Source organism: Panthera uncia, chromosome D2, assembly GCF_023721935.1.
Source record: "Panthera uncia isolate 11264 chromosome D2, Puncia_PCG_1.0, whole genome shotgun sequence".
NCBI lineage: Eukaryota > Metazoa > Chordata > Mammalia > Carnivora > Felidae > Panthera > Panthera uncia.
Genome location: NC_064818.1, coordinates 3184053 through 3205509, shown reverse-complemented (window position 1 = coordinate 3205509; position 21457 = coordinate 3184053). Strand labels below are relative to the sequence as shown.

Sequence of the window (21457 nt, the reverse complement as noted above, 5' to 3'; positions counted from 1 at the left end):
TTGGGTTTATTCCTGGGATGCAAGGATGGTTCAATATTCATAAATCAATCAACATCATAAAACACACCAACAAAATGAAGGATAAAATCATGATTATCTCAGTAGATGCAGAAAAAGAATTTGACAAGAGTTAAGATCCATTCATGACAAAAACTCTCAATAAAATGGGGCTAGAGGGAACATACCTAACATAATACAGGCCATATAAGAAAAACCCACAGCTCACATCATACTCAATGGTGAAAAACTGAGAGCTTTCCCTCTAAGGTCAGGAGTAAGACAAGGATGTCCACTCTCACCACTTTTATTCAATATAGTACAGGAAGCCTTAGTCACAGCAATTAAACAAGAAAAAGAAATAAGAAGCATCCATGTCAGTAAAGAAATTAAACTGTCACTATTTGCATATGGCATACTATACATATAAAACCTTAGGACTCCACCAAAAACACTACTAGAAGTAATAAGCATATTTAGTAAAGTGGTGGGATTCAAAATCAATACTCAGAGATCTGTAGCATTTCTATACAGTAATAACAAAGTTGCAGAAAGAGAAAATTTAAAAGAAAACCTTACAATCAGATCAAAAATAATAAAATATGCAGGAATACACTTAACCAAAGAGGTGAAAGACTTGTACTCTGAAAACCATAAAATTTCACGTTATAGGTTTCACATCTTCAATTTCTTTTGAAAGGAAGGAAGGAAGGAAAACAAGGAAGGAAGGAATTAAAGATGATACAAACAAATGAAAAGATCATCCATGCTCATGGTTTGGAAGAAGTAATATTGTCAAAATGTCCATATCACCCAAAGCAATTTACAGATTCAATGCAAAACATCAAAACCCCAACAACATTTTTTACAAAACTAGAACAAATAATACTCAAATTTGTATGGAACCATAGAAGACCCAAAGTGATCAAACCAATCCTGATAAAAACAAAGCTGGAGGTATCAAAATTGCAGATTTCAAGATATATCACAAAAAAACTGTAGTAATGAACACAGTACAGTACTGGCAAAAAAACAGACACATAGGTAAACAGAACAGAATAGAGAGTCCAGCAATAAGCCCACAATTTATAAGGTCAATTAATCTTTGACAAAATAGGCAAGAATATGCAATGGGAAAGAGACAGTCTTTTCAATAATGGTACTGGGAAAACTGGGCAACTACATGTAAAAGAATGAAACTGGGTGACTTTCTAACACATTACACACAAAAAACCTCAAATTGGATTAAAGATCTACACATGTGTCCTGAACCCATAAAAGTTCTGAAGAGAACATAGCAATAATTTCTCTGGAATTAGCCATCACAACATTTTTCTTACATATGTCTCCTAAGGCCCAGGAAACAAAAGCAAAAATAAACTGTTGGGATTACATCAAAATAAAAAGTTTCTACACAGCAAAGCAAACAATCAACAAAACAAAAAGGCAGCCTACTGACTGTGAGAGGATATTTGCAAATGACATATCTGATGAAGGATTAGTATCCAAAATATATAAAGAACTTATAAAAGTCAATAGCAACAAACACAAATAATCCAATTAAAAATGGGCAGAAGACATGAACAAACGTTTCTTCAAAGAAGACATCGAGATGGCCACCAGACACATGAAAAGATGCTCAATATCACTCATCATTAGGGAAATGAAAATCAAAACCACCATGATATATGACCTCACACATAAAGTAATGGCTAAAATGAAAACACAAGAAACAAGTGAATATGTGGAGAAAAAGGAACCCTTGTGCATTGTTGGTGGCAATGCACACTGGTGTAAACACTGTGGAAAACAGTGTGGAGATTCCTCAAAAAATTAAAAATGGAGCTACCACATGAGAGTAGTTAATCAGGGAAAAGGAAAATAGGACCTTGAAAAGATATATGCACCTGTATGTTTATTTCAGCATCATTTACAATAGCCAAGACATAGCCAAGACAGGGAAGCAACCTAAGTGTCCATCAATAGATGAAGAAATCAAGGTATATATTATTTATATACACATATGTACACATACATACAATGGAATATTTCACAGCCATAAAAAGGGATGAGTTCCTGCCATTTGAGGCAACATGGATGAACTTAGAGGGTCTTATGATAAGTAAATCAGGCTGAGAAACACAAACACCATATGATTCCACTCACAAGCGGAATCTAAAAATAAATGAGCGAAACAAACTCAAAGCACAATCAGACCTATAAATACAGAGAACTGATGGTTACCAGAGGGAAGGTGGGTAGGGGATGGACAACATGGGTGAAGGGGAAGGGAAATACAGCCTTCAGTAATGGAGTGAGTAAGCCATGGGAATTAGAATCAGAGCATAAGGAACACGGTCAATGACATGGTAATAGCGACAGATGGTAGCAACACTTGGGAGACGGTGACGTGCAGACGTGTCAGATCACTATGTCGTACACCTGAAACTAATGCAACAGCCTGTGTCAGCTCTACTCACATTGAAATGACAACAACAACAATAATGAGGAGATTGCTCTTTTCCCATTATCAACGTAAATAAAAATTACTTTAAAAAGGTCCTTTTTTTTTTCAAAATCTCTCCAAAGCTCTGAGTTTTCTCTATTTAGTTTGTGTCTTGATTTTAATCTTGGGGTTAAGTGTATTAAAATTCCATTCTCTTGGTATTCAATGCACCTGCTGCCCTGGTTATATAACTAAAATGTTGTCAATAATTTCAACCATATTTTTATCTATGCCTTCAAAGCACATTTCTTTTTCTTATCACATTATTCCTAGGTTGGTGCCCAGATGACAGATATCGCCTCTAATTTCTTGCCATTCGCTACTGTTAGTTTTAAATTTATCATTTTGCCTTATAGCTGTCCCACTTTTCATGTGCATCTTTGATTGTTCTGAGAACAGTAAACTCTCCTTGTCCTACTCTCATGTCTTCCAGATCTCTTCAGGTCTATCCATCCTCTTTGCAATCTCTTTGTTGAGCTATTTCTAATGAATAATACACTCTTCTTTTCTGTTCTAAAACACTGCCAAAAATTCTGTAATCCATCCCCCACCAAAGAACATAAAACCTCAAATCTGCCTTTACTTGTCTTTCAAAAAAATCAAAGTTACTCCATTAGTATCCAATTTCTCAATTTAGGAAAATACTACAAAGATTTTCCTGGGTTATTTTCCTGATGCATTTTTATGGCAGTGCTTCTGAGAATGTAGATCTTGGTCCACTTGCATGGGAAAAGCTAAGATCCCATCCTGTTTTGTTGAATGAGAATCCCTGAAAAGCAAGGTCAGAAATATGCACCTCTGAAAATCTCTAAAGTTTGAGAACCACCGCGTTACGGTGTATGAAATGCCCATACCTTTATTTAAACCTGAAACAAGTATAAAAACCATGAACTGAGTTTTTGCTGATAATACCACCACTTTTCTGACTATGCAGGTTCCAATCTCCAAATTCCTCTTATGACTCTTCATGTGTTGCCCATGTGATTCTTCCTTGCCTGTGTCCTCACCATTCTCTCCTCCTGTGTTTTTCTGTGGTCCTACTCTGCTTCCTCACCTAAAGCCTTGCCCTCTCATTCATGTACTGCTCTGATAGCTTCCTCAATCTTCTGACATTCCATGCATTTATAATAACTAAGGTAACATGCTAAAATGCCACTTTAATCTCCCAATTATCTAGACAAAATTTAATATATTGTTTACTGCAGTGATGCCCAAGGTGTTATTTAGTGGTGCAATTTACATACAATTAAATGCACAGATAAGCTTCAATGTTTTTGGAGAATTGTATAGACCTATATAACCACCACCCATATCAAAACTTTAATTTCACATTTCTTTTGTCCAAAAACAATACAAAAATATGCTTAACAAATATTTACTGTTCAAGATGACACTTGCTGCTCTTGGCATGTGTATAGGGACACAGGCAAGGAGTCTTGAGGGAGGCATGGGGACTATGCAGTGTATACAGGGGGACAGAAGCACTGTCCCCTGTCTGCCTTCAGCACATGGCAGTGGGCTTGGGTTCATATCTGGCTAAAGTGACCTGTGTTTTGTAGAGTTCATTTTTCACCAAACGAATATAAAAATGAATAAATAGCTGAGAACTATTTCTTCAAGTGAACCTCAGATGGAAAAGAACACTAATGATGTATGCAAAAGTGAACACCACGAAGGGACAGGATGCTCACTCCCATGCTCCTAGTACAAGGACTAAATGAATCATGCTATTAGGTCACATCCTGAAGACCCAAGCACATCAACCCAGCCTGACAATTTTTTTTAATGTTTATTTATTTTTAGAGAAAGAGGGTGGGCATGAGCACAGAAGGGGCATAGAGAGAGGAAGAGAGAGAGAGAGTCCCAAGCAGACTCTGCACCGTCAGTCTAGAACCTGACACAGGGTTCGAACTTACAAAACCACGAGTTCATGACCTGAACCGAAATCAAGAATCGGAAGCTTAACCAACTGACCCATCTAGGCACCCCCAGCCTGACATTTTTAAACAATTTGTAGAATTACTTGAAATGCGGACTTACATCCAATGTAATTAATAGTAATCAGTACTCTATGCAACTGGTGAGCATTGAAGTTTGAACTAATGGTAATGCACGCACAATGTTTAAACATTACAGGGCTTACTCAACTATTTTTAACTCATGGGGCAAGGAATGAAAAACTTGTTCAATACAACTATTCACTATCTTAATCTAACATACACACACATGACCTGAAGTAGATTAGAGACAGCTACAAATTCTGAGCTTCCCACCAAGAAGCAGAGTCTATTTTCCCTCTTGTTTTTTAAATGTTTACTTATGTATTTTGAGAGAGAGAGAGAGAGAGAGAGAGAGAGAATGGCACAGGGGGAGGGAGGGCGGGGGAGAGAGAGAGAGAGAGAGGGAGAGGGGGAGGGGAGGGAGAGGGAGAGGGAGAATCCCAAGCAGGCTCCATGCTGTCAGCAAGGATCCTGATGCGGGGCTCAATCTCATGAACAATAAGATGATGACCTGAGCGGAAAATCAAGAATCTGACTCTTAACCGACTGAGCCACGTAGGCCGCCCAGTATTTTCCCTCTTCTTTTTTTTATTAAAATTTTTTTAACATTTATTTATTGTTGAGAGACAGAGAGAGAGAGAGAGAGAGACAGAGAGAGAGAGAGAGAGAGAGAGAACATGAGCTCAAACTCACAAACTCATGTGAGATCATGACTTCAGCCGAAGCCAAGAGTCAGATGTTTAACCAACTGCACCACCCAGAAGCCCCTGGTATTGCCATTCTTCTATTTATTTAAAAAAATTTTTTTAGATGTTTATTTATTTTTGAGAAAGAGACAGAGCACGAGCTGGGTTGGGGCAGAGAGAGAGGGAGACACAGAATCCGAAGCAGGTTCCAGGCTCTGACCTTTCAGCACAGAGCCTGACACGGGGCTGGAACCCACAAACTGCGAGATCATGACCTGAGCAGAAATCGAAGGCTCAACTGACTGAGCCACCCAGGTGCATGTGGTGTCTCCATTATTCACCAATGTGTTATACCAACTCTTTAATTGCCAGAATATACATAATATTATCATAATGACCACACTGACTTTGAATAATAAGCAAAAGTAGCTATTAATCATATTTTTATATTTACATTTTAGTATGTAATGCATATCTACATGTTGTATTTAATACATATTATTTGTCATACAGTAGATGCTCTGGTATGAGCATCCAGTGTTACAAAACACTAATATTACAAGCTGCTATTATAAACTAAAAGTTAGGAGACCTTCTTACATTATTAGACATAAACACATATTCTATCATATCTTTGTTAATGACGATGTGGGGACGGTCATGGAAATGCCCTTCTTTGTCTCGTTAGAGCCTTGCACATGATCATCTTTAGCTCTTTGAACATCTTTGAAACACCCAACTGAAAGTCTTGTTAAGTCTAATGCCTAGAATCTCTCAGAAACACTTTTGTTGATTTATTTTCCCTGTGTATCAGCCATTCTTCCCTGTTTCATTCCAGTGTCCCAGGTTCTCTTAAAAGCTGGTCATTTCAAACAGTATTATGTGACAACACTGAACATCAGATTTCTTCCCTCCCCAGCGTCTGCTGAAGATGCTGCTCATTTGTTTTTCCAAGTAATGCTTTCTGAACTGAAACCTCTAAAATATGCCTGCTTTGTCACGTGGGGCCACTGAAACCTGTACTCGGTTTAGTGTTTAGTTAATGATGGGGCAGAGATTTTTTACATACTTGGAAACAATAACTATCCTAGTCTTTGTTTGGGAGCACTTGGCTGATGTTAGATCACAGTTAGTCCTTAATTCTGCTGTTTAGAGCTCCACCCTAGTCTTTTCTTTCTGCTTTGGCAGAAACTCAAGGTAAGCCAGATATGAAAACTTAAGACTTTCTCAGGTGTTTTCTGAAAATTCACACGCTACTATTCTTACTGTTGTCCTTCCAAGATTCCTACAAATATGTCAAAGTTTTTGCAAACCCTGTGGACATCATTCCTAACTTTCTTTTTAAGCTTACTGGTTAGCCAATTGCGTGTTCCAATTTTTGTCTATCGCTTCAGGCAGCAACAAAGTTAAAACACTTGCCTGTAATTGTTTTTGAGAAACTCCTTCCCCACTGCTCCCTAACCATCCCTCAAACAAGACGTTTTGTGCTGGGTGAAATCTGAGTTAGCCTTTTATATGGGTTCTTCTGGGAACCCACCAGCCAGGTCACATGATGTTTCTTTGGAAATGAGGCTTTGGAAGAGCTCCAGTTTTGTTCTGTTTTTCAAGAGACTGTCAAGATACTTTGGGAATGCAGGTTGTTATTTTTATTAAGTTTACTTATTTATTTTGGAAAAGAGAGACAGCATGTGTGTGTGTGAGCAGGGAAGGAGCAGAGAGAAAGGGGTAGAGAGAATCCCAAGCAGGCTCTGCACTGTCAGCACAGAGCCTGACATGGGGCTCGAACTCATGAACCATGAGATCATGACCTGAGCTGAAATCAAGAGTCAGACACGACTGAGTCACCCAGGTGTTCCAAGGTTGGTGTATTTAATGCTACTCCTGAACTAACTAGCAGGCAATGTGACTCAGGCAAATGAAAAATTCCACTAAGCTAAAAAAAAAACACAACCAAGAGTCAGCTGTTTTTCTTGAATAAATGTTCCCTGGGTTGCTGTAAGACTTGGTTAATTCAGCAATTAATGATCCAAAATTATGATTTCACTTTTGTTTATACTAGTTTGTCACAGCTTTTAGGGAAGGGAAAATTTTCACAAGTCTTTCCTTGATTATTTTCAATGACTTCACCTGGAATAAGTCCTTAAATTATTAAAATATTAATCTAATATTACTTGTACTGTGATTTTATTATACTGAATGTAACAAGGACTTTCTTAAATATATAATTCAGTGTTTGTGAAATGGTAAGTACCCCCCCAAAAATTCAGTTCATATAAATTTATGTCAGTTTTATGGAAAATTTTAGTTTACCATAAAATTCTATTTTGCACTTAATCATTTGAGATTTTATTGTCATTTTTGTTGTTGTTGTCCTTTAGTGAATGCTCCAACTTAAACCTAAATTTCATCGTCCTAATAGTAAAACACAGAAGGGGCATCAGTTAGGCTGACTATCAGAGTTTTACTTATTCCCTCCAAAAGTCATCCCATTTTGGGATAAAGGAATTTCCATTTTAAGGCAGGAGTCAATTTTGAGGGATTTTTTTTTTTTTTTGAGTTTTCAATCGCTTACACTCTGAATATCTTTCACTCAGAGTATCCCTGCTAATCCCATCCTTCACAGGTAGAATGGTATCATTTTTCTGTGAAGAAAGCCAATGGACACCTCTAGGAAATAGTGAATTGAGGTGACACAGGGTGAGGTTGTTGGGGATGATCAGTGGTAGAAGAGTAATTCCACCATTGATGATAGTTACGGTAGGACCAGTGAAGGAACTGGCAACAGTCCTTGGATGGCCCTTCTGCACACCTGAACATGCACATCCTCCCATTTAGTAAGTAGACTGCCAAGAATGTGCGAGAGCAGTGGGGAGCTGTCCACATGAAGGCTGAGAAAACTAGCTCTGAGGGACCTGCACTCAGAACTACTGGGCGGGGGGGACTTAAGGAAAATGAAGAGGTCTTGCCAAGTAAGGAAAATCAGAGCCATGGAAATCCTGTTGTGTATATTTCTCTGTGTGTGTGTGCTTCTGTTCTTACCAGTCTTGTCTAACTTAGGAAACGTGATTTTTCTTCCTAATGGTAATGGTGACATGAATTAACATTATTGAGCACTAGCTTTTTCCCAGGCATTATTACACATTTACCTATATTGAATCAAATTTTCAAAACCTTTTTATAGAAGGTCTGTTTTTAATAACTCCATTTTATTTATTTATTATTTATTTATTTAATGTTTGTTTATTTTTGGGAGACACAGAGTGCGATCAGGGGAGGGGCAGAGAGAGAGAGAGGAACACACAGAATCTGAAGCAGGCTCCAGGCTCTGTGCTAACAGAGGGGCTCGAACTCATGAACCCCGAGATCGTGACCTGAGCCAAAGTTGGCCGCTTAACCGACTCAGCCACCCAGGGGCCCCTAACCTCCATTTTAAAGAGGAGCCATCCGAAGCAGAGAGATGAGTAACTCACCTAGCATTATATGATTAATAAGTGTTACAGTCAGGATTTGAATACAGTTCAAACTATCAGTACAAGGCCCCGTCCTCTAGAAGTGCAAATGCTATAAATGACATCATTTTATTTAACTTATTTGTAAAAACAAAGACAGTGCTAGAGGTTGTGTCTATTGTTTAGGACCATCCATCATCCTACATTGGTGGTTGGTGATACAGGCCGCCAATGCATCATCCTGCTCTCATTACTACCTTGGCTTCTCCATTCGCTCAGGGTAAATGACAAAGTCGATCAGCAGCATAGTAGACTCTGTAAGTTCTGACCCCTCTGTGTCTCACCTCCTCTTTCTACTTCCTCTCACTCACTCATCTCCAACGCTCCTGGTCTCCTCGATGCTTCTGAAACCCAGCAGGCAAGCTCCAGTTTTTTATCTCCGCCTATTCTCCCAGACATCAACAGGGGTAACTGCGTCAGCTTCTGTGAGACTTTGCTCAAATGTCATCTGTTCAGTGAGGTGTGCCCTGATCATCCTATCGAATGCTGCAGTTTATACTACAACACCTCTCTGTGCTCCATTTTCCCCACAGTGCTGACCGCCTTCTCTCTTCTACAATAAACACATAATGCGTTTCTTGCTTGTTGCCACTGCTTCCGCCAGAACACCAGCTCCACGAAGTGAGGAATCTGTCTCCCTCCACAGAGTAGGTGCTCATTTATCAAAAGAAAAAATAAATATAATTTCTAAGAGTGAAAGAAACTCATGAACACCACTGGATTTCATCCCACCATGGGAAGCATGCTTCTCCAACACTGGCTTTCAAGTTCATCCTTTGGACTTTACACATGCTGTCTCATCTTTCTAGGTAATTTCTCTCCTGTGTTCTACATGGGAACCCTGACCCTTCTGCTGAAATAACTTTCTACGTAATTTTCTCCACCCCTCCCTAACCTAGAACTTTTACCTCTCACCTTTGCATCTATAGCATGTGGCACAGTGACTGACATATGACCAAACCTCCAGTTGATGAAATGAACAATGGTTATTTCTTTCGATCTATGCTCCAGGCCCTTACAGACTTCAAAGACTGACGCTTATGTTCATAAGGACTTTTTAAAAATGTAATGATCTCATCTCTACCATGGGGTTATGGTATGTGCACAGTTCTAGACACCAAAGGCTTGAAACAGAACTGCTTTATTTTCTTTACAGACAGCACTTCTAAGTAGGATATAGGATCATATTTGGAAATCTGTCTGGTGTCTTGTAGGCTGCTGTATTGTTATGCATGTGCACACACACACAGACTAAAGGCTCAGGAGTTGAGAGTAGTGTTGAATGAAGCCCATTTCAAGAGCAACCCCTTTCTCACTAAGAGAGGTATGGTCTCACATGCATCTGTCTCAACCATGAAAAGCAGCAACATCCATGTTTTAGCAAAAGCAATTTGGGAAGAGTGGCATAATCACATTCTCATCATTTTTGCTTCGCTGCAATTACCAGTCCATGTACAAGGATGAGCCAGAAGAGCTCCTGTGAAACTTTTCAAGGAAAAATCAGCCAAGGGTATAATGTGTTGTGACCCTTTGGGTACTCGTGATCCTTCTCCCATATGGTGACAAAAGCCCTTATTTAATTCACTCATGTCGTCTCAGAATTACATAATTGTCTTCAACCAACGATAAAATACTAGTAGAGCAAACTGTACATTTTCAATGGATTTTTTTCAAATTTTTCTTAGAGAATTCTTTGTGCCGGAACACAAAGTTACCAATATGTAGACTAATATCCTATTTTTTTAAAGCTGTTTCACTTCCTTAATGGAATGTTTCCATTTTTTGTTTAACACATCTCACTAAAGCTAATTCTGAGGGGAAAGATGTGGTTTTGTTTTGTTTTGTTTTGTTTTGTTTTGTTTTGTTTTGTGAGAGAGTGCCAGAGAGCACAAGCTGGGGACAGGGAGAGGGAGAGAAAAAATCTTTTTTTTTTTTTTTTAACGTTATTTATTTTTGAGACAGAGAGAGACAGAGCATGAACAGGGGAGGAGCAGAGAGAGAGGGAGACACAGAATCTGAATCAGGCTCCAGGCTCCGAGCTGTCAGCACAGAGCCCGACGCGGGGCTCGAACTCACGGACCGTGAGATTGTGACCTGAGCCGAAGTCAGATGCTTAACCGACCGAGCCACCCAGGCACCCCAGGGAGAGACAAAATCTTAAGCAGACTCCACTCTGAGCGTGGAGCCCAACGCAGGCTGGGCTCAGCCTCACAACAGTGAGATCACGACCTGAGCAGAAAATAAGGGTCGGCTGCTTAACCTGCTGAGCCACCCAGGCACCCCCAAAATTATTATTTCTGAATTTATTTTTACATAAAAATAATAACTTCTAAGAAGGCCATCTTTGTTATTAAAGGTGTTTCCTTTGATTAGATACAACTATTTATGCATGATTCTAGAACGATGAGTGAGAGTGTAAAATGTTACCAGATACGAACCAACAAGGATGGAGTAGAGGATGCCTGGTCTATCTGCTGGTGGCTGAATGTTCCGGTCCTGGTCAACAGCTTGGATGGGCGGGGTAACCACAATGGGGTTCAGTTCTTCCTGGAAAAAAAAATGGGAGCGCTTAGTCGCACTTTATTCTTAACGCCTCATGGAGAACTGACACTCAGATATTAGACATTACAGTCTGGACAGCTAGGCAATACCTGAACTAGTAGTTAAACTCAGCTTTCGAGATTTGAAATTTAACACATTAGACTAGTTAATTTTGAATTCAAAGAGGGAACAATGTGTCCTCAGGGTCAGAATGAAAAGTCATAGTAATTACACTATATCAGGGTTTTCTCCTAAGAGGAAGACGAGGAAGAAAGAGATCAATGAATCTGCATCTTCCCTAGATAATTAAATCAGAAGTATGAGGCTATCAAATACAATTTTATCTGTCTGTAGACAAGATTTGTAAGAATATTTACCTTCTTTTTCTTCCTAACTCATATTTTAAAAATTACTTTTTAGTTACATTTAAAATTTTAAAAATTAAAAAAATTACATTTAAAAATGTAATCACTTAATTACATTAAAAACAAAATTTTAAAAATCAATGCTTTAACTGAATAGAAATCAAAGCCCCATCACTGCAAATGTCATATAGTGAAATTGATTATATATTATGCACGTACATACATGCATATAAATTTAATTTATAATTATATGCAAGAGGACTCTGTTTAAAATCATAATATATTTCTCTAAGCCAGTGTTTGCCAATATGATGTCCAGTGGTATTCTGTTCCACTATCAGGACCGGTAAGCAGTTTTCTGTACAGGACCAGATAATAAATATATTTAGGCTTCGTTGGACAGAGAGTCTCCGTGTCAGCTTCTCAACTATGACACTGTAACACAAAATCAACCAAGTGGGTATGACTATGCTGCAATAAAGCTTTATTTACAAAGACGAATGGTATGTAGGACAGAGTTTCTTGGCCCCTGTACTGAATGATCAATCATTATTTGTAACAAATATGCTGAAAAAACAAACGTGTACTCTTCACAGATAAGCTTGCGACACAGGATATGAAAGAAACTTTCAAAAAGTGAATCCACTTTCCTGCAGGTCTTTTCGGAGACTTTTGTGCTAATTTGCATAATGGCCATCTAAGAAGGGGGTGTTATGTGCACATTTTCTAGAATCATCCATTAACATCTCCTTGAACTCTTACATTGCCTTAGAACACAGTTTGAGAAATACTGCCTTAAGTCTCTGCAAGCCCTCAGTCCAAACATAATAGTAATTTTAAAGGGAAATAATGTCTATTTCAATATCTGACTTCACAGTCTAAGGAGTCACTGCAACGTTATTTTATATTATATCTTCTCAAATGAGAGAACCTTGAAACGTATCATGTACTTTTATATGAAATCAGTACTTTCTAATCTCAGCAGAAATGTAGAATAGTGGCCTGCTGAAAAGAAATGCAAGAATATGAAACTGTAATGTGGAATACTTAATTGTGATTAAGTTATGGTAAGTTATATTAAACACAAGTATATTGCTAAAACATGTTAAATTTTTGAAGTTGAAATAATTAAAGGTAATCATTGAGCAAATATTTGGAGTTCACATACATCTTGGGGGTTCTGCAGACTTAAAAATCTCTAATAGGCTCTCCATAGCCTAAATGTTTTTAATATCTTCCTAAAAACAAAGAGCTCCTGGTAGGGATAACTTTGCAATACTGTATTCACCTTTTTAATGTGTCTTCAGATCCATGAAAATGTCAAACCAATATCAAAATCACTCCATTAAATCAGGATGACTACTGTTCTTTTGGTTGTTGCTCTTTCCACACAATACAACACATCACAATACAACAGTCTTCCTCAACTCTTTCCCTTGTTCCCTATTTCTGTCCCTCGTTCTCCATTTCACTCTATCATTGCGTCACTTCTCTCTCTCTCACACACCACACACACACACACACACACACACACCTGCCCAACAGACAATTTCCTTCCTCTGTAATCCTGTATTTCTCCTGACACTGAAAGCATCCAAAGCTCTTCAAGTCTGTATGTTTGAACACAGGAGTGGAGGGCTGATAGGTCATCCTAGACATTTGTCAAAGCAGCCTGATGGCGTTAGCCAAAGTCAGCATGCAGCCAAGCTACTGCAGTTCTGGTTCAACTAATAAATCTGTGGTGGGTCTTCCAAAAGTACAGTAGCATGCAGATCTTGCGAAGGGAATTCAACTCTCAGGATGTTTTGCAGTCCTGTCTTCCTTCCCATGGCCAGAGAAATATACTAAGGGATCCTAGACTCCTGCTTTTTGAAATAACTTACCTAGAATTAAAAGAAAAAAAAAACACAAAAAAACAAAAAACAAAACAAGAAAAAAAAAAAAAAAAACTGAACCTGAGGTCTTCTGGGAGAGTGCTAAACATGACCAGATCACATTGGGTTTCTCTGCTGACACCTTTCTCTAAGTGACCAACACATATACAGTTTTAGTTTGGGTAATGAGTCACATAGTTTAAACTCCTCTTCCTGTACAAGTTGCTGGGATGAGAAATGGAGTTTCAGTCATATTTTTAAAAATCATATGAACAACAGGGAAAAGAAAACCTAAAAATAACACAATAAACAAAACCAAAAGGGAGGGAAAGGTTCTAATTAAATTCCTCATTGTTCATAGTTGGTTATTAATAAATGTATGGTGAGAACTGAAGAAATAAAAAGAAACAAGTGCTCTGTTTAGAATTACGTGACATCTAGAATCAGAAGAATTGAAACTAGAAATACCAGCATGTGGCTGTCTCGGGAGAGTGGGGCTAGAAGTGAAGAGGGGAGGTGGGATGAAATGTATTTAAAGCCGTTCAGTCCTGTTTCACTGTGTAGTTTCCATACTCTGTACTATTTTTAATATTATAAATTAGCAAATTGTACTAGTGAGAATACAATAAATAAACCCTCTTGGTGAAGGCTTCAATGAGTTTCTGGAAATTTGGGAGTACAGTTGTCTTATATAACTTCTTAGGACTGATTTCTGTCTTTTCTTACAAAGACTAGCGACTTAAGAAAAATTTTTTCTTAGGCTACTGTTCATGAGGTTTTTTTTTTTTTTTTTAGAAAATCTAGGTTTAAAGGTGAAAAGGATGAATTCTCAGCTATGATTTCTAAGATTACCTCCCAAGTAGATTGGGGTGTTTGAATCTTGAGAATTTCTAACACTGGTAATATGTAACATTAAAGGATACTGTGTTTTGTGTAGAATGCTACTGTTACAATATGTAATGCAATTTTTTATAAAGATAAGTAGCATTTAAGCCAGAGTTGGAAAATGTAACATGGACTCATTAGAAGAAACAACATAATAAGATGCATCAAGTTTTGAACTTCTCCATCACCAAAAATCTCTGTATGGGAGATAGCCAGCCATTGGAAGGACATACAACTAACCAAGGAAATGCCAGCGAGAAACTATTCCTTAGAAAAGAAAGAATTTTATGGGGGAAAAAAACATGCAATCATTTATAATATTTGGCAAATTAATATCTACTTACTAAATACATTGATGTCAATTTGTATTGTACTGAATTTTCCAGCCCGGTAGCAGATCACCACACGGAGCCAGACCTGAAGGAAACCGGCCCGAGGTGACCACTGCCAGGGCAGGCTCCCTAGGCCTTAGAAAAGGGGAAAAACTAGGAGACGCATTTCTTTTGAAGAACCATCCTCTTCAAGCAGACAGTAACTACTGCTCCGTTCCTCTCCCGCCCCCTTATTTCTCTTAGCTTCTAATTTTACCACTGGATTAGAGAAGAAAAATTATGCTGAAGAACTTGGAAATTCACCCATGGCCTAATTATGCTTGGGTATCCTTAAGGACAGGATTACAAGGTTCCCTTATGACCATATAATTGCAGTAATTGCTCAATCAGTCTTCACAGAAGGCTCTGTTGGCAGGTGCACACAAAATATCTAATAACCCACCGCCTAGCCTAGTGAGGAACTGTTTGCAACATATTTGCTTCATCAAGTTGAATTCCAGGAGACACATAAAAAAGGCATCCAAACACTGCAAAGCTCTTGGGCGCCTTGCCCCTAAAGCAAATCTGTCTTCTCTGCAGAGAAGGCAGCCTTCTTTGTCTTTGAGAAGAACTCCTATCTTTGAGAAGAAGTCCCATCTCCTGAATTCTGTTTGTGCTGATGCGCACGTGTTAAAAGTGCACAGAAGAGTGGATTCACATTTCACTGCTTTGAGTCCCCCCAGTTAAATTCCCTGACATATTTAGTGATGGTGATTCCATATAAAGAGATTCATGTCGTGAAGATAATCATAGAAACTATTAAACAAAAACGAAAAGATCGTCTCCAGTAGAAATGCTGCATAATTCTATGATTATAAAACCCAAGATTATTCCCCCAGGGACATAAGCTTCGTATCCAATTAGCTCTTCTGGAGGGGTGCCTTGTCTTTTCAGTATATCTAAGACAATGCTTTCAGGTTCAACTGCTGAATTCTTTTTGAGAAAATAACAAGAGGCGATTGGACTGTTGAGGTACACGAGGGTTAGTTACTCCTTCTACATCTTCAACACCAGAATGAGAAAGCAAGTTTCAGTCAGAATGCTGCTATTGTAGTCTATGTATAGATATATCTGTAACTATTTACACACATAATAAATAAATGTATTGGCAAGCACAGAAGATTAAAGACACTGTTCTTCAATTGTATACTTTTGTTTTATTCTAAAGTATCTCTGAAAAAGGTTTTGAGATAGATTTTTTGTCATATATCCTGTGATGGGCTGCTGTATTCCAAAAGTGCATCTGACCATCCTTGCAATTGCATATTTGATCTATAGTTCTAATACCTACCTTGTTTACAAAACATTTCTTTGAGCCTTTGCCTTTGATATTTGTTTATTTGCTTAGACCTAATAAATGTAGTTTGAGCAATTTATTATTTTTTTTGAATTAGTTAAAGAAATTTATTTTATTTTATTTATTTATTTTTGTGATCTTGTCTTTATTTTTTTATTTACCTTTTTTCAATATATGAAGTTTATTGTCAAATTGGTTTCCATACAACACCCAGTGCTCATCCCAAAAGGTGCCCTCCTCAATACCCATCACCCACCCTCCCCTCCCTCCCACCCCCCATCAACCCTCAGTTTGTTCTCAGTTTTTTAAGAGTCTCTTATGCTTTGGCTCTCTTCCACTCTAATCTTTTTTTTTTTTTCCTTCCCGTCCCCCATGGGTTTCTGTTAAGTTTCTCAGGATCCACATAAGAGTGAAACCATATGGTATCTGTCTTTCTCTGTATGGCTTATTTCACTTAGCATCACACTCTCCAGTTCCATCCGTGTTGCTACAAAGGGCCATATTTCATTCTTTCTCATTGCCACGTAGTATTCCATTGTGCATATAAACCACAATTTTTTTATCCATTCATCAGTTGATGGACATTTAGGCTCTTTCCATAATTTGGCTATTGTTGAGAGTGCTGCTATAAACATTGGGGTAAAAGTGCCCCTATGCATCAGTACTCCTGTATCCCTTGGGTAAATTCCTAGCAGTGCTATTGCTGGGTCATAGGGTAGGTCTATTTTTAATTTTCTGAGGAACCTCCACACTGTTTTCCAGAGTGGCTGCACCAATTTGCATTCCCACCAACGGTGCAAGAGGGTTCCCGTTTCTCCACATCCTCTCCAGCATCTATAGTCTCCTGATTTGTTCATTTGGCCACTCTGACTGGCGTGAGGTAATATATGAGTGTGGTTTTGATTTGTATTTCCCTGATGAGGAGCGACGTCGAGCATCTTTTCATGTGCCTGTTGGCCATCTGGATGTCTTCTTTAGATAAGTGTCTATTCATGTTTTCTGCCCAGTTCTTCACTGGGTTATTTGTTTTTCAGGTGTGGAGTTTGGTGAGTTCTTTATAGATTTTGGATACTATCCCTTTGTCCGATATGTCATTTGCAAATATCTTTTCCCATTCCGTTGGTTGCCTTTTAGTTTTGTTGGTTGTTTCCTTTGCTGTGCAGAAGATTTTTATCTTCATAAGGTCCCAGTAGTTCATTTTGAGCAATTTATTTTACATAAATAATGAAACGTATGCTCAGGGATGTGTTTACAAGGATTATTTTTTGCAACAAAATACAACTTGCTTTCAAAAACTAAACTTTGTATGGAAGGGCTATATATGACAGACTTTTATAAACCATAAATCCATAACCTGATGAACTATCACCAAGTCGTATTTAATTCTAAATGCCATGACATTAAGAACTAGAATATCGTCAATATTTCAGAAGCCCTCTATTCTCCATATTTTCTATCAATCGCTCCTGCACCTTCCACTCTAAAGATGGCCTGCTTTCTATTATCATAGATTAATTTCAAATAGAACTATACAATGTCATTTAATTACTGACTTTGTTCAAGTATTATTATGTCTTACCTGGTCAGCATGCATGTGGGAGTTAGGTACATCAAGTGTAGTCCCTGCACTCTCGTTTTAATGGATGTACTGTGTTCCACTAGACAGACACCCCCAACTTTGTTTCCTTTTCACACTGGCGATGGCGTTTGGGTTGTTTCCAGGGCATGCCGTGACAAACAGCACTATGTCCTTCTGCGTGTGTTCTTACACATGAATGCGTTTGTGTGAAATATAAGAATATAATTGTCAGACACGCAGGTATGGGCTAGGTCCCTGCCGTTTTAAGTCTTCTAAACTTGTTGTGTGAGCTCACGTTCTATTGTGAGTGGTCCACTGCTCTGCTGACAGTTGTAAGTTTAGCCATTCGGTAGGTACGCATCGTTACCTCACAGTGATTTGAACTGTTTTAGAATGTTGGACATTTGTGAAGTGTTGTTTCATGTCTTTTGTCCGTTCTCCTACTTTGCCTTACTGGTTCATAAGACCTCTCCATATATCACAGTGTAAGTCTTTATCAGCTTACTGTTCAATAAATATTATATCCTACTCTATGGCTTTTATTTAGACCCTATTAATGTTGTCTTGCTGAAGAAAAGTTTCTCATTCTCCCAGTTCCCCATTTTTCTTTCCCTTTATACTTGTCTACTTCCTCTACCCATCCACATATTTTGACCTGAGGTATACCTGATAATTTCCCTTATGCATTTCTATACAGAGAATATTGCACTCTTCCTTATTAAAATTTATCTAACACTCACTAGAACCATGTGTCTGAGTTTCCTTGCCTAGAACTTTCTTGAGAACAGGGATCGGTTGTATCGACAGCACCAGAAATACATGTGTTACACAGGCACTAAGAACTGTTGAATAAGAGACTTCTCAGTTCTGTATTATTCAGGGTATTCACGAGCCTCATTGACCTAGCCTTGCTCTCTGGGCTCCTGTAAGACATCCAAATACACATACTGAGGCTGTATGAGCATCTTTCATTCACAAAGAATACTACACCCACCTAAAGGGAAGAGTAAGGTGGCCACAAGAATTCTCAGAATACACAGATGTCAGCTCAAAGTGCTTCACAGCGATGGCCTTTGGTGTAATAAACAGTCTCTAAAACATTCCAGGAGACTGAGTGACGAGCTCCTGTATCCTAAGTAAAACATTCCAATCTTGCCAAATAAGTTGCAATATCACCTCTTGAGAAGTTGTTTAATCCCTCAGCATTTTAATCATAATTTTCATAGTGAAGTTAATAATATCTACATTTCATTAATTGGTACAGGGATTCATGAAAGACAGTATATAAATGAATAAAACAGTAAGGGCCATGCTTAGTAATGGAAGTCATTATAGATCGTAGTATTAAGATTACTTTATTATTTTAATTGTATTATATTAGCATTAAAATTGGCTTCAAGTTATAAGCAGAGAGAGAGAGAGAGTGATGGGATTTCTTTCATTTCTAGCTGGAAGCTAATTTTACCATATCTTGCATATTTTTCTTGAAACGTGACACTGACATGAATTTTGAAGGTTTTATTTAGAATTGCATACCTGATCAAATGTTTGAGGGAATGAAGGGGGCCTATCATTACTATTTGATTTTAGACCAAGATTTAGATCTAAAAGCTGCAAAGAAAATTATCTAATGATTAGACTTAAACATAACTTTAAGATGGTGTATCACAGAGTTGAATATTCACTTAAAATGAACATTTCACTTTATTAAACAGAAGCTTCAGTGAAATTCTTTTCAGTGAATATACTCAGCTGCATTAGTTTTACATCCAATTTATAAACTCATTCCCTACACTTTGATTACAGAAAGTCTGCGATAATTCCCTAATTTATTAAGAAGTTCTTATGGAGAAGCGCTCAGTCACAGGGACTCAAAGTACAGGTACACAGGTTCATTTAGAATTCTTTTAATAAAGACATCTACTGATAAATATTAAGAGAGAGCTCTGAGAGAAAACTCACATGTTAAACTATTCCGAGTGAGATATTCAAAATACCAAGTATCAGAGAAATTCAAGTATGCATAGCTTGAAGAAAGTAAATTTTGATCCATGTAGCAGAGGTGAGACTCGTGGAAAGGCAGGATATGGTTGCATCTGATGGAGGCTGGATAAGGGAGTTCGAAGAACCCACAATCAATAGGTAGATAGATAAATATATGACAGATTGATAGATAATCTAGGAATATTTTGGGGTGAGCCATTAAAGTGCCATAAAAACAGTATAGCTTAATTTTCATTATTATTACATTAAAATTTCACATAAAATTCCACAATTTTCACATTGGCCATGGAAGACATCTGTAGATACATAGCAAAAAATTATTTTCTTGTCTTTCTGATAAAGAAAAAATCATCTTGGAGTATACTGTTAAGTACAAATACAAATAAAAACATTTGTGGGTCTATTTCTGGGTTCTCTGTTCTGTTCCATTGATCTAAGTGTCTGTTTTTATGCCAGTACCATACTGTCTTGATGATTCCAGCTTTGCAGTATAGCTTGAAGTTCAGGATTGTGATGCCTCCTACTTTGATTTTCTTTTTCAGGATTGCATTGGCTATTCGGGGTCTTTTTTGGTTCCATACAAATTTTAGGATTGTTTGTTCCAGCTCTGTGAAGAATGCTGGTGTTATTTTGATAGGGATTCCATTGAATATGTAGATTGCTTTGGGTAGTATCGACATTTTAACAATATTTGTTCTTCCTATCCAGGAGCATGGAATATTTTTCCATTTTTTTGTGTCTTCTTCAATTTCTTTTATAAGATTTCTACAGTTTTCGGGGGCACCTGGGTGGCTAAGTTGGTTGCATGACTCTTTGGCTCAGGTCATGATCTCGCTGTCCATGAGATCAAGCCCCACACTGGGCTCTGTACTGACAGGTCAGAACCTGGAACTTGCTTCGGATTCTGTGTCTCCCTCTCTCTCTGCCCCTTCCCTGCTCGTGTTCTCTCTCTCTCTCAAAAATAAATAAACATTAAAAAAATTTTTAAAAGTACTCTATAGTTTTCAGTGTATACATTTTTTCACCTCTTTGGTTAGGTTTATGCCTAGGTATTTTATGGGTTTTGGTGGAATTGCAAATGGGATCAATTCCCTGATTTCTCTTTCTGTTGCTTCATTATTGGTGTATACAAATGCAATCAATTTCTGTGTATTGATTTGATATCTTGCAACTTTGCTGAATTCATGGATCAGTTCTAGTAGGTTTTTTGGTGAAATTTTTTGGATTTTCTGTATATAGGATCATGTTTCTGTATATAGGATCATTTGACTCTGTGAAGAGTCAAAGTTTGACTTCCTCCTTGCTAGTTTGGATACCTTTTTTCCTTTGTGTTATCTGATTGCTGAGGATAGGACTTCCAATTCTATGCTGAATAACAGTGGCAAGAGTGGACATCCCTGTAGTGTTCCTGGCCTTTGGGGGAAAGTTCTCAGTTTTTCTCCATTGAGGATGATGTTAGCGGTGGGTCTTTCATATATGGCTTTTATGATCTTGAGGTATGATCCTTCTATCACTACTTGAGAGTTTTTATCAAGAAAGGATGCTGTACACTCTCAACAATAGCCAAATTATGGAAAGAGCCTAAATGTCCATCAACTGACAAATGGATAAAGAAGTTGTGGTTTATATATACAGTGGAATGCTACTTGGCAATGAGAAAGAATGAAATATGGCGTTTTGTAGCAACGTGGATGGAACTGGAGACTGTGATGCTAAGTGAAATAAGCCATACAGAGAAAGACAGATACCATATGGTTTCACTCTTATGTGGATCCTGAGAAATGTAACAGAAACCCATGGGGGAGGGGAAGGAAAAAAAAAAAAGAGGTTAGAGTGGGAGAGA

At 37.9% G+C, this 21457-nt stretch overlaps 1 protein-coding gene across 1 annotated transcript in view; it reads right to left on the bottom strand.

Annotated features, from left to right (window-relative positions):
* Positions 1–21457, bottom strand: part of PCDH15 (protocadherin related 15) — a 741840-nt gene that overhangs the window by 372238 nt on the left and 348145 nt on the right. The window contains exons 6-7 of the mRNA XM_049646661.1: positions 19147–19221; positions 11137–11245 (exon numbers count right to left, since the gene is read on the bottom strand). Of these exons, the coding sequence (XP_049502618.1) occupies positions 11137–11245; positions 19147–19221 (184 nt within the window). The remainder of the gene's footprint in view (positions 1–11136; positions 11246–19146; positions 19222–21457) is intronic.